The sequence below is a fragment of the Rhinolophus ferrumequinum genome, chromosome 22 (assembly GCF_004115265.2).
Source record: "Rhinolophus ferrumequinum isolate MPI-CBG mRhiFer1 chromosome 22, mRhiFer1_v1.p, whole genome shotgun sequence".
In the NCBI taxonomy this organism is placed as follows: domain Eukaryota; kingdom Metazoa; phylum Chordata; class Mammalia; order Chiroptera; family Rhinolophidae; genus Rhinolophus; species Rhinolophus ferrumequinum.
This window is the reverse complement of record NC_046305.1, coordinates 45,319,184-45,332,389: the sequence shown is the minus strand read 5'-3', so window position 1 is coordinate 45,332,389 and position 13,206 is coordinate 45,319,184. Positions and strand designations below refer to the sequence as shown.

General features: G+C 35.8%; 1 protein-coding gene across 2 annotated transcripts in view; it reads left to right on the top strand.

Moving 5' to 3' along the window:
• DENND2C (DENN domain containing 2C) overlaps nucleotides 1–13,206 on the top strand; it is a 70,723-nt gene that overhangs the window by 25,642 nt on the left and 31,875 nt on the right. For both annotated transcript variants that reach the window (XM_033094126.1, XM_033094128.1), the window contains exons 2-4: nucleotides 10,751–11,766; nucleotides 12,318–12,454; nucleotides 12,737–12,849. In XM_033094126.1, the coding sequence (XP_032950017.1) occupies nucleotides 10,943–11,766; nucleotides 12,318–12,454; nucleotides 12,737–12,849 (1,074 nt within the window). In that variant the 5' untranslated portion in view covers nucleotides 10,751–10,942. The remainder of the gene's footprint in view (nucleotides 1–10,750; nucleotides 11,767–12,317; nucleotides 12,455–12,736; nucleotides 12,850–13,206) is intronic.

The following is a 13,206-nucleotide window of genomic DNA, read 5'->3' as shown; positions in this document are numbered from 1 at the left end:
CAGGAGGGTGTGAGAAGCACAAAGAAATTGTGTAGTCCCACATATTTGCAGTGATGCCCTGCCAGAGTTGAGTCGAAAGGTGAACCAAAAATACCTGAAACTGTAGCCAAGCTTTTCCCAGCTCAAATATTAACAAGATAAAAAAAATGTAATATGTCAGGAGATCAGAGGTTCAGCTAATCCCAGGTGAATTCCATGTCATTAAACCTGCCACCCAGCCTCAGCCCAACTTGATTGTATCAAGAATCTGAATGATCAGCCCCTCAACCTAATTACCAGACAGAGGAAAGACTTGAAGTCTCAAAAATATACAAGGCAAACAAAAAGAATATATTTTCCTATACTGTTCTTTTATATGCAATGTCAAAAGTATAATAAAAAATTACTATACTAATAGATACTAATAGAAACAGGAAGAATGTGAACCATGATAAAGAAAAAATATAGTTAATATGAGGAAACCGAAGATGATCCACTTGTTGAAATTAGCCAACAAAGACTTAAAGTTCGTAAAATCCATAATATGTTATATAATATACAGGAAAAATTAATATAACGAGTGAAGAGATGAAGTAGTTCAAAAATAAGTAGAAATGTTAAAAACAAGCACCAAATAGAAAATTATAAGTTGAACAATACAATACCTGAAGTAAAAATTACTAGATACGTATTAAAAGCAGATTGGACTCTGCTCTGTAGAAGAAATTATTAGTGAACTTGAAGACAGGTCAATAGAATTTATCTAAACTGAAGAGGGAAAGAAAAAACAAGGAAAAAAAAAACAGAGCAGGAGTAACCTGTGGTATAATATTAAGTGGTCTAACGTGTAATTAGAATCCCAGACGGGGAGGAGAAAGAATGGGTAAGGGGGAAAAAAGTTGGATTTGATAGAAAAACATCAACTCAAAATCTCAGAAGCCCTGGGACAGACCTTAAGCAAGATAAATGTAAAGAAAACCACACTTAGGCTTATCACAGTCAAATTGCTGAAAAGCAAAGATAAAGAGTAACTTTTAAAGCTGCCAGAGAAAACATAAGAATGGCTGCAAATTCATTAGAAATGATGCAAACTGCAAGTCAGAAGACCTTAAATGAAAGAAAAATACTATCAACCTAGAATTGTGTATCCAGCAAAATTACCCTCCAAAAATGAAGGTAAATACAGTTTTTTTAAATTAATGAAAGGGGGGAAAATTTGTTGACCGCAGATCTGCACTACAAGAAATATTAAAGGAAATACACAGAAAGCAGTGGTTAATCAGAATTTACAGATGAGGAAACTGAAACCTAGAAAGGTAAGTGAGATCACACAGCTAATAAATTGCAGGGTTAGAATTTAAACTCCATTTCTTTTTATTTCTATTCAGTGCTCTTTGAGGAACAGTATAGCGTATTGAATGGGAACAGTATGGCATATTGGACAAGGAAATGACTTTGGAGTAGTCATATTGAGGTCTGAATCTCATCTCTACCAGCTGTTGGGACCTTAGGCTATGGAGAAGATCTCTTATCTCCATTTTTCAGATGGAGAATATGGCACTGAGAGATTAATATCTACTTCATATGGTTGAGAGGAGGATTATGTTTGTTAAATGACCTTGCACATTGTAGGCATAAAATAAATATTAGTCCTCATCCCCTCTTTCTACTATGCTGCCTTTTTTTTTTTTTCACTTTTTGGTTTTTTTTGAGGAGGTCATCTTTCCTGGAGATTTTTACCTTTAGTTTTATGCCTTTCCTGAAATAAGCCGCCTTAGGACACCAATAGTGATTGTTTACATTTGTCTATGTTTCTTCTAGTAGCTGAGTAGTTGGAATTCTTTTGACACCCATTTTCTTCGGATAGTCATTCTAGCACTAAACCTGAAACTGGCATTTTAAAAATAGGCTTCTACCCCTAAGCTGCCCTCCCCTCCACCCGCCACCCCTTCCCACCTTCCCCAGGACAAAAGAAGAGCCAAGTGCTTAAGATAAATCTGCAGTGAATAGTACAGTATTCATGGAGGCTAAATGCACTACTGAGAAAGAAATCTCAAATTATTTAGATGTTTAAGAATATGGTTATATGACAACTTGTTTTATTTAGACTTCCTGATCAAAATCTGTTGTTCAGAGAAAGGTGATACCAGTTCTACAGAATTTAGGCTTGAATACAAAGAGTGGTTTTTGTTTAGAATAATTAACATATCTTATCCAGCATGTATTCACTGTTTCCAAGAAGTCTGAAATTCATTACAGATATATGGGTCTGAAATTCATTATAAATATGAATCCTTGTTGGGTCTAAAGCTTCCTTTGTACCCAAGCAATAAGCCTTATGTGAAAATTGAACAGAAGATTGTTTTACTGAAAGTAAAGTTGTCCCGAAGGTGAAATTCACTGTGTTTGGATTTTGTTTACTAAAAAGCCTGTTAACACTGTTTAATTAAGTGATTGTCACTTCATTATAAGGATACAGAAGACGAGTAACACCTGCTCTGAGGGGCACTAATTTCAACAAAGGAGAGTACTTGTTTTTAAATTTGATATTGGCAGTGTTTTCCCTTAAAACATTCAGATTCAGGAAATTAAATCCTGATGGCTCTTTTCTTTCCTTCCTTTCTTTTTTTCCCATGAGAAACAATTAGAAAGCTAGTGGCTCTGGCTCTGGCAGAGGAAAAACAAGTTGAAATTAACTGTCAAGTTTTAATAGTAGCTGTGATATAGAAGAAAGACTTGGGCTTTGTAACCTGGACAATTCATTTATCTTCTCTGAGTTTAAGTATTCTCACCGGTAAAAATATATACAATAATATATATCAGGGTTGTTATGAGGAGGAAAAGAGGTAGTAGATTAACTGAAACTGCTTTGTAAATGAAAATACTATGCAAATTAATGTTGAAGTAAATGGCATGTTTTAAGCCTTTTTTAAAAGTCAGGATGATTTTCTCATTCATATTAAGAGCAAAAAATGCATAGAATTTTCAGAGTGTACTAGATGTTTTACCTTTCATTATTTAAAAAAATTAAATTTTTTTTGAGATATAATTTCATACAATACAATGCACCCATTTTTAGTGTATGGTTAATTAGTTTTTACAAATGTATACCCCTATGTAACTACCATCCCAATCAAGATATATAATATTTTCATCACCCCGTAAAGTTTTCTTATACTTAATTGTGGTCAGTTTTCACCCTCCTAGCCCTCTGGGCAACCACTGATCTGCTTTCTTTCATTATATATTAGTTTTCTGTCTTCTTGAAATTCATACAAATGGATTCATACCATATATACTCTTGTTTTTGCATAATTTTTTTGAGCCATCCAAGGTATTGTGCATATCATTAGTTTGTTCCTTTTTAATAGCCTATTTTATGAATCCATCGTAGTATAGTTATGCATTCTCTTGTTGATGGCCTTTCAGTTATGTCTAGTTTTGGGGGCTATTATGAATAAAGATGCTAGGAATATTTGTGTGCACATATATTTTCCTTTCATGTGAAATACCTATGAGTGAAATTGCTACTGCATATGGCAATCATATGCTTAATTTTATGAGAACTGCGAAAGCGTTTTCCAAAGTAAGGTTATACTATATTATGCCAGCAGTGTTTGAGAGATCCATGTGTTCCAATACTTAGTATTGTCATTCATTTAAATTTTAGCCATTCTAGTGGGTATGTAATGGTATCTTGTGTTTTAATTTGCATGTCTTCGATAACTAATGATAGTGTACACGATTTAAGGTGCTTTATTATACTTATTGGCTACTCATAATATCTTTTATAAAGTTTTCATATCTGACATATTTTAACTGTGTTGTTTGACTTATTCAGTTGTAGTAGTTCTTTGTGTATTATGGATTTAAATCCTTGTCAGATTTATGTGTTGGAAATATTTTCACCCTTTCTGTGGCTTGCCATTTTCCTTTTTAAAACAGCTTTAGAAGAGTAGACAATCAATATTGATGATGTTTAACTTACCAATTTTATGCCTTTATGGTTAGAGCTTTTTGTGTCTTTAAGAAATCTTGTCTCTCCCTAAAGTCATGAAGGTTTTTTTCTGTTTTTTCTTCTAGGAGGTTTATGATTTTAGCTAAGTTTACATTTATGATACATTTCAAATTAATTTTTGTAAGAAGTGTGGGTAAGGGTCCAGATTCATTTTTTTCCATATGGATATCTGTATGTTCCAAAGCCATTTATTGAAAAGGTTATTCTTTCCCCATCTCTGTGGAAATCAATTGACTGTATAAGTGTAAATCCATTTCTGGACCTGGTGCTCTTTTTTTCATCCATTTGTCTCTGCTTTAACTAATACACATTGCCTTGGTTACTGTAGCTTTATAATGTCTTAAAATCAGGTGGTATAAGTCCTCCAACTTTATTCTTATTTTTGAAAATTGTTTAGGCTACTCTAGGTCCTTTGCTTTTCTGTATAAATTTGAAAATCAACTTGTCAGTTTCTACAGCAAAGGCTGCTATGATTTTGATTAGGATTGTGTTAAAACTACAGATCAATTTTGAGAGAATTTGTTATCTTAACAAAATTGAATCTTCTAATTCATTAATGTGATATATATCTCTGTTTATTTAGTTACTCTTTAATTTATTCTCAGGAGTGTCTTGTAGTTTTCACCCCACAAATCTTAAACCCTAAGTAGTTTGTAGTTGAAAAGGATGGTACATTTAGTGCAGGATTGGCAGTAGGATAATTTAAATAAATGTTAAGGTAGAGCATTAATCTGGAGAGAATTTTAAAATAATAACTTTAAAATTTAATGGACTGAAATGTATTCCAATTTAAAACACCAAGAAATAATATTCTCATTCATTGTTTTTAAAACTTTTCTGTTGTAGTATAAGCATTTATTTCCAAATATTTGGGGATTTTCTTGATATGTTTTGGTTATTGATTTCTAATTCAGTTCTGTTGTGGGTTAGAGAGCATTCTCACATTGATTTCAATCCTTCGTTATAGTCAGATTTAAGTGTACCATCTTATTACTTATTTTGTTTGTTCCGTGTAATTTTTTGGTGGTGGTTGTTTTCGTGGTTTTTCCTCCTCTCCCCCTACCCATTCTTTTTCTGCAGAGTGCTTTTTTTGAATTCTATTTAATGTTTTTAATTAACTTCTTGGATATTTCTTTTTTTCTTTTAGTGGTTGCTTTAAAGTTTATAACACATAACTTTAACCTATCAACTTCAGATGCCATACTACTTCATATGTAAAGTAAGAAACTGACAGCACTACACTTAAATTTTTCTTTCTTTCCTGTGCTCTAGTCTTACATTTTACTTCCATTTTGTTATAAATTGTACAATACATTATTATGTATACTTTAAACAATCAATCATCTTTTAAAGAGATAACGAGAAAAATGTCTTTTTTATTTACCCATGTGTAAATTCTCATCATTCCTTTGTTTATATCCTGATTTCCATCTGGTGTCATTTTACTTGAACTTGAATAAATTTATTTAACATTTCTTATAATGTAAGCAGGACCAGCTTCGTTGGTATATGATCAGTGTAGTTTCACAGGGTCCCACACTCAGAAAGTCTTTGTGGAATTTTATGCTGTGCAGTAGCCATATTGAAATTCTGAAGACTTTATCTTTGAATTTGTATTTTGTAAGTGTAGTATGATTGGTCAGTGTAGTGTACATCAGGGGCTTGGAGCCTCAATTTGCACACAGTCCTACCTCCTGCCCCCTCCCTAGAAACCCTCAGCTGCCCTCTCTCTAGCTCCCAGCACAGCTGGCCCTGCCTGGTTTTCCCTTCCCCACCTACACCCTGTGACCACTGCCAGCCTCCACTCTAGGCGGAAGCCTGGGTGTGTACACTCCATGGTGTCTTGACGCAGGGTAGGGCAATGTCTATGGCATATCTGGTGAGTAGCCAAGCCTATCGCCTACCCCAACCCAGATATCAGCATGTTCTGGGCACAGGTTTAAAGATCCTTGGTGGTTACCTGTCTGTCATGGGCTGGGGAGGCAGGCCTGTGAGATGAGGGGACACCTGGCTATATTTCCCCAGACTCTGCCTCAGCCAGAGTGTGGCATGTTGATTTGGTGGCTGGCAGGAGGGGGATTCCAGCTGCCATTAGGTGCCACCTGGCATGTGTAGGCCCACATCACAGGGCTGGGCTCCCAGGTTCCTGTGAGAAGCTGCACTCACCCCACAAGTATCCCTAGGCCTGAGAGCATTCTCTGGGCTGGTTCCATGCCTGAGGAGACTGTTTCTTCCTCCTTCTAACCTGCCTGAATCTGGCTGTGTTTATCTCTTCTAGCCAGCTTACAGCACCCTTTAGGACAAGCCATGGAATAAGACTTGTTTACTTTCAATGATTCTGTGTACAAGTTAAACGCTCTGACATTTGCATTTAAAATGTCATTGCACAATATATAGATTTTTTCATATGTTTTCTGCCTCCTCACCCCCTTCATTTCTGAGATTCCCATTAGACGTAAAATAGACTGCTTGATATTGTCCCAGTGAGGGTGTTTTTTATGTGTTTTAGCCTTTTCTTCTCTGTGTGTTTTTGATTTTGGTTTTGGCAGTTACTATTGCTTCTTCAACTTCACTGAACATATCTTCTGCAGTATCTGAAATCGATTGATAACCCATACAGTGCATTTTTCATTTCAGATAGGGTATTTTTCAGCTCCAGAAGTTCCATTTGTTTTTTATATCTTCCATTTCTATACTCATTATGTTCATGTTTTCAAGTTTATGATTTTTTAAAGGTGCATTACTTGAAGTTCTTGTCTGTCAGCTTCATCATGTCTGTCATTTTTGGTTCTGTTTCTATTGACTAATTTTTCTCTTGATTGTGGGTCTCATTTTCAGGCTTCTTTGCACGTTTAGTGATTTGGATTGGGTGCTGCACATTATAAATGTTACATTGCTGAATGTCTGGATTTTGTTGTCTTCACATAAAAATTATTGAATTTTGTTTCTGTGGGTACTTAAATTACTTAGGAATCAACTTGGTCCTCTTGAAGCTTTTTAAAAGCTTTGTTAGGGTGGCTCTAAAGTACCCTTCACTCTAGGGCTAGTTTAGTCCATCTGATAAGCCACGACCTCCTAATGTCCCTACTAAATTGTCTGGGCGATCAGCAAGGCTGCTTCTCTCTAGATCATTGGAAGGTGACTGTTTCCCAGGCCTTCATGAACTCTGGGTGTTAATCAGCTTACAGTTCCCCCATAGTTCTTCTTTCCCCAGTACTTTGTTGTCCAGCTTTGTGCAGTATTACGTATCCATTAACAGCTTATTATTCAGCCCAAGGTTCAAGTGGATCCTATGTAGATGTCTGGAGCTTTCTCCTCTGTTTTGCTCCCTACTTTCTGATATTCTGCCCTGCAAATTCCATTTGCTTTAGCCCCTCCAACACTAATCTCTTTATCCTTAACTAAGTAAATTTACCACGTTCCGTGTTGTGCTGGAAGGAACCTCCAGGGCCACAGGAAAAGAACTGGGATCCTTTAAGCGATCACAGTCCTGTACTGTTATCTAATACCTGAAAGCATTTATTTGACATATAAGAGCAGTTTTAAATTTACTGATGTTGGGAAGCCAAGTCTAGTCCAATCACTCCATCGTGGCCCAAAGTGAGAGTCTTCTGGTCCTTTTCATCCGTTTTCTTTCTAATTGAGGTAAAATTCACATGGCAAAAAAAGTAACCGTTTAAAGTGTACCCTTTCATCAGTCTTTAAATCAACTTTTAGAGTGTTTCAAATTCCTCCTATTTTGCCAGATACTTTTATTTAATCAAATAAAATATTTTAGAGAATTTGGAGTGAGACACTTTCCCTGTGTAAGACTTGAGTTAGTAAAATAGAGTAAAATCAATGTTCTCTTTCCCAAAGAGAATTTAACTTACCTGAATGGATTCAAGTCGGTTTCTTTTAACATGCTAACACACAGAATCCTATATAGATACTAGGTTATATTATAAATTACATTTCAAACCGATAAGCTACAGTTGATGTATTTCTTGGATAAAAGTAAGTACTCATAAAAGCAATTAAAAATAAAAATGAAGGGACATAATTACAAATCACCTCTTTGGGAACAAAGAATAGAAAAGCAAGTTCCATTAGAATCCTTTCCTCCAAGCATTCTGTTTTATTCCACTTTTTAAAGCGCACTGAATTTTTCACATTTTTCTCCTTTTGCTTGCGTGAGGAACTGAATGACTGCTGCTGTGTCCTCTGTTGAGATTGTGTTACCCATTGTGGCTGTTGTGTGCTCTGTCTTCTTGTTTTGAGTCCTGCCTGACTCCATTAGTCTTCAACAGTTGGAGAAGTCTTTGACTCACTGTATGGTACTAAGAGACCAAACCTTTTTAAAAAATGATTGAAGCAGTTATATTTTTCTCAACTTGTGTTTCTGTTAGAACTGTTGAAACAAGCTTGGTAAAGCAATCTCTAGGGACAAACATGCGAATAAATTGGTTTAGGGAGTTTTCAAAAGATGAAGAGAGACCTAGGACTTGAAAGCTGGGCCAGCCGTTAGGTTTTAGAATGTCCTCTGATAGTGGAAGTAAAGGCAAGAAGCTGAGGGAGACATGGAGAGAAAGGGTTTCACAGGCTAGGAGAGCCATGGGGGAGGAGGTGCTTGAGGAGCAAGGTGGCTCAGAATTTAAATTAGGTTCAAGGGACAGTCAAACGTAAGATGCCTATAAGAGAAAAACTAAGGCAAACCTTGGTTTGATGAGTGATTCTATTTTTTTAATATAGTATTTTATATATATATGCATATATATGTGTATATACATATATACACACATATTTTAACTTTTATTAAATTTTTTTGGGTGACATAGGTTAGTACATTTATATAGGTTTCAAATATGCATTTCTATAATATATATATTGCATCGTGTGTTCACCATCCAGAGTCAGTTTGATTCTTTTTGGATGGGACAAAATCACAACTTGTCAGAATAGGCAAACCACATTTTAAAGAGTTTCATTTGGCAAACAGAACTGTGAAATCATATATGAAGACAATCTCTATACTACCAATATACACATCGATCTAGTAATGCACTAAAACCTTTTTGTTTTTGAAATAGTTTGTCCAGTTTTTGAAAGCTACAATGTATTAATACATACATTTAGGAGCAAATAGCATCCCTCTTTATAGTACCTACCTGTGTGAGGAGTGACTTATGTTGCTATGCTCCTCTTTCGCCACTGAAACACCATAAATACACATCATTTATATTTGTGTGTGAATTTCATAGACGAAGCCATTTGTTTCCAGTAATTTCCAAGTTAAGATACTTTGAGTCCTAGCAGTTTTCATCTTTTTCTTCTCAGTTCGACCCATTCGTACTCAAAACACATTGACAGGGAAGGAATAAAGAAAGAGTTAACAGGAACTGCCAAAAACCTCCACTAGGCTCCCAGGAGAGGGAAAAATACTGCCACCTGGTCTGTAGTGAAGAAAACCTGAGTCTCGAGGAGACACTAAGATCCTTAGGAATCCTCTATAAATATCAGAAGCAGGAAAAGGATTTTCAAAGTTTTAATAATGAGCAATAGCTAGATTGGATCTGCTTTTATCAAGAGTCCTGCACAACAGCGTTGATATTTGGGGGGCTTTTTTCCACCCATGTGAGTTTAATTTCTTAAGGTTTTTTTGGAATGATTTTCTTAGCGTCAGACCCTCATCAAAGTTTATTTGCTGACAAAGCTGGTTTTCTTACAAACTTGTAGGAACAGCGTAAATGAAAGTGCATGATCAGCAGTTACTCTGCCTAGAATACATTTTGCGTGTGTGTTGTGTATATGTGTATCAGTTTTGGTCAGCTACACTCACAGAGCTGGGCCGATATATTTTCCTGCCTCTTAATCAAGACCTCACAGACAAAGCTCAAGGAAGGATGACCCTTGCCTCAGGAAGTTTTGAATCAGTTGCTATTTATAACCAGTATACAGTAGAACTTGAGATCAGGTCTTTACTCAGCTGATAGGAAAAGTTCTCTGCCAAATTTTACATTTGAGGAAACAGTTTATGGGCCTATATGAGTGAAGCCTTTATGTGAGAGGAAGGAATGTGACAATGACTGTAAGTATTTTTGCTGATTTGGGTCAAAGGCGTGGTGGCAGCGATGTGGGAAGTTCAGTCAGTGACATAATAGGTGATTACATTTTAAAGCAAGTGGTAGTTAATGACACCTTGGATTGTCTTAGTATAGTGTGTATGGAATCCTGTACTGTTAATAGTAACGTTGAAATAAGTATGTGATGGGCCAATATTATCTCTCAACATAGGACAGGAGGAGGAAGTTAGCTACTGGTGTGTTTCTAGATTAACTGGTTTTTTCCTCTGAATGTATATATGAACCTTTTGGTTATTTGAGATGTATCTCTGTATATGTATGCTTCTTATAATATTCTGTATATAGGTCCTCGTTTCATTAAAAGGCTTGATAAAGAATTGTTATTATAAAATAATGTTGTATACTGCTATGTGTAATGTCTTATAAAACCTCATTCTACTTCAGGAAATCCAATATGGCAGAACATTAAAGCTGACAATTTGAGAAATGCCATAAGTAGTATTTTCTCTGTATCATTACATCACCAACTTAGGAATGTCTTTGTGGAGTGGAATAACTTAATGGATGATAGGTACATTTTTACATACGCAGTGTAAATGAAGTATTTAAGGACAGGTGGGCAATGTTTTAGTGAAGTTCAAATTAGAAAACTATAAAACTGTGTTAACATATTCTTGTCTCGTTTTAATAGGATTATTCAAGATAAAGTTGTAGCCATTTTCAACAAGAACCAATGATCAAAATTTTTCTTTATATAAAGAGATTTCCAAGTTAAAGATGAAAGGAAAGTACTGGAATTGTTTGGATTCTAACTGACAGGATAAAGAACATAGTATTTCACAGTTACTTGGAATGGAACCTTAGTAAAATTCATCACTTTGTTATGCACCCACCTGGGAACATGGATGTTGGTTTTTCTCGTTCTACTGTTCAGACACTGTCAAGGAGCCACTGCAAAGACATCAAACAAAAAATTTCTCAGTGGGAAGGAAGAACTAATGGCATATCTAGTCCAGATAAGTGGCACCCAAAGGACTTTGGAGTGAGATACAAGAACTGTCATCAGGAGATTCTCAAGAAAAATTCTATTGCTGAGGGAAAGAGCAAAAAGTTGGATGTAACCAACTCGCAAAATGTCGGTCTAGATATTAATGAAGATACCAAAAGCCATGATCGAAGTGAGGATGAAAGTGAGAAACGTGAATATGATGGTACACGCTTCTTTAGAAACGAATCAGAATCCAATTGGGTATGTTCTCGGGTCAAACAAATTGAAAGCTGGAAAGAAGTTGTTTTGAATCCAGAGACTGCATTACCTCCAGGAAATTTCTATACCTCACAAATACTGTGGAAGAAAATAGAAGCACTTCCTCCAGATAAAGTCTTAAATTTGGCTTTAGAACATTGTGACACTTCAGAAAAAGAACTGAATTTCAGAGTCCTGGATAGCTCCTATGGAATAACCAAGAGCTTAGAAAATATTTACTCTGAACCTGAGGGACAAGAATGTGGACCTTCTATAAACCCTTTGCCCAAACCCCGTAGGACATTCAGATATTTATCTGAATCTGGTGTTATGCCATATAAAGAAAGAAACTGTGACAGAAAATACTGTGAAAATAATTCTTGTGCAGAGCCTTCTTTGGCCTCCTCTCGGGAACCTGAACCAAAGAAATATGGCGGAAAAATCAGAAGGAGATCTAAAAGGTATACTTTTATTTACTAGGTAATGATTTATAAGTATTTTCCTTATACAACTCTTGAGTGTCTTTTTCCTTTACAAGCCAGTTTCCATTTCCCAGCATTACAGCCCTAATTTGCACAGATGTTGATTAACCCAAGGGGAAAACATATACAGGAAATATATGGAAATAGTAGCAGTATGGGTTATATCTAACACAATCTACTGACATAAGAGCATCAGAAAAACTTCCATGTTTTTGTCTTTAAGAATGTATAGGGAAGCAAGTACATTCTTCTACTTCATTTGGGACATGCTGGCTTTAGCCTCCCTTTTCATTAGAGAGTGAATTTAAGACAGGTACCCAGTGAAGAACATGAATGTAAAATGGCCAAAAACCTCCAGTTTTCTCATGGTGCCTATAGGGCACCAACCTAATTTGTAATTCTTGGCTATCTGATAAAACAGCTTTGTAATTTTGCACACAAGTCTTCTACTTACTAGTATCTATCTATCCTACCAATGTAAAGACTAGAGTTTGAAAAGATACAACTTTAAATATATCTCCTTTCTTAAGGAAATCCTTTGAATTTGAAGATATTCAGCACTTTCGAAATCGGAACACACAGAAGATTCATGAAGAACTTGGAAGAAATTCTGGCTCAGCACTTTATTACACACAGTCTGAGGACAATATCTATGAAGATATCATATGTAGGTGTCCACAAACTTTGCAATTAAATTGAATGAGTATGTATTTGGTGAAGCCATTAGCTATTGGATGGTATTTTCTTCTACAGTCAAGCATATCTTGCTCTAGATTTTTCTTTTTCATACAGAAATCTTTGTTGTATAAATTCTTTTATTTAACGGATTTTACAACTAGTTTAGTGGACTGCTCAGTTCAGAAGTAGATGTTTACAGTATAGTATTTTGAGAATTATTTTAGCTTGGTTGGATGCCTGAGTGGTTTACTTATTCTTTTTGTTTTTCAAGATCCCACCAAAGAAAATCCATATGAAGATATTCCAGTGCAGTCTTTTCCCATGTGGAGATCCCCTTCAGCATGGAAGCTACCACCTCCTAAAAGTGCTTTCAAAGCACCCAAGGTAGAACCAGGGAACTAATATAAGAAAACGTTAAATCTTGTTTATAATCCCTACAAAAAGGGTAAATGGTTTAACAAGGGCCAAAACTAAGAAGCACTGAAATGTGGGGATTTATTGGTGGTGGTGTGTGTGTGTTCTTTGTTTTGCTTTTTATGGGGAGTTGGCAGCACACAGCTTTTTGTTTTCTTTGGGTTGGGGAGGATGTTTGTTTTTTAGTACTTCCAAAAAATTGACAGGCCATGAACTTGTGGTTCACTGTAGTTGCCACGGCTCCCTGTGAGTCAGTCTCACATCACCCGGTGGCCTAAATTACCGGTCTGGTCCCTAGAAGCATTCACCGACCCTGGAAGCAAAGGC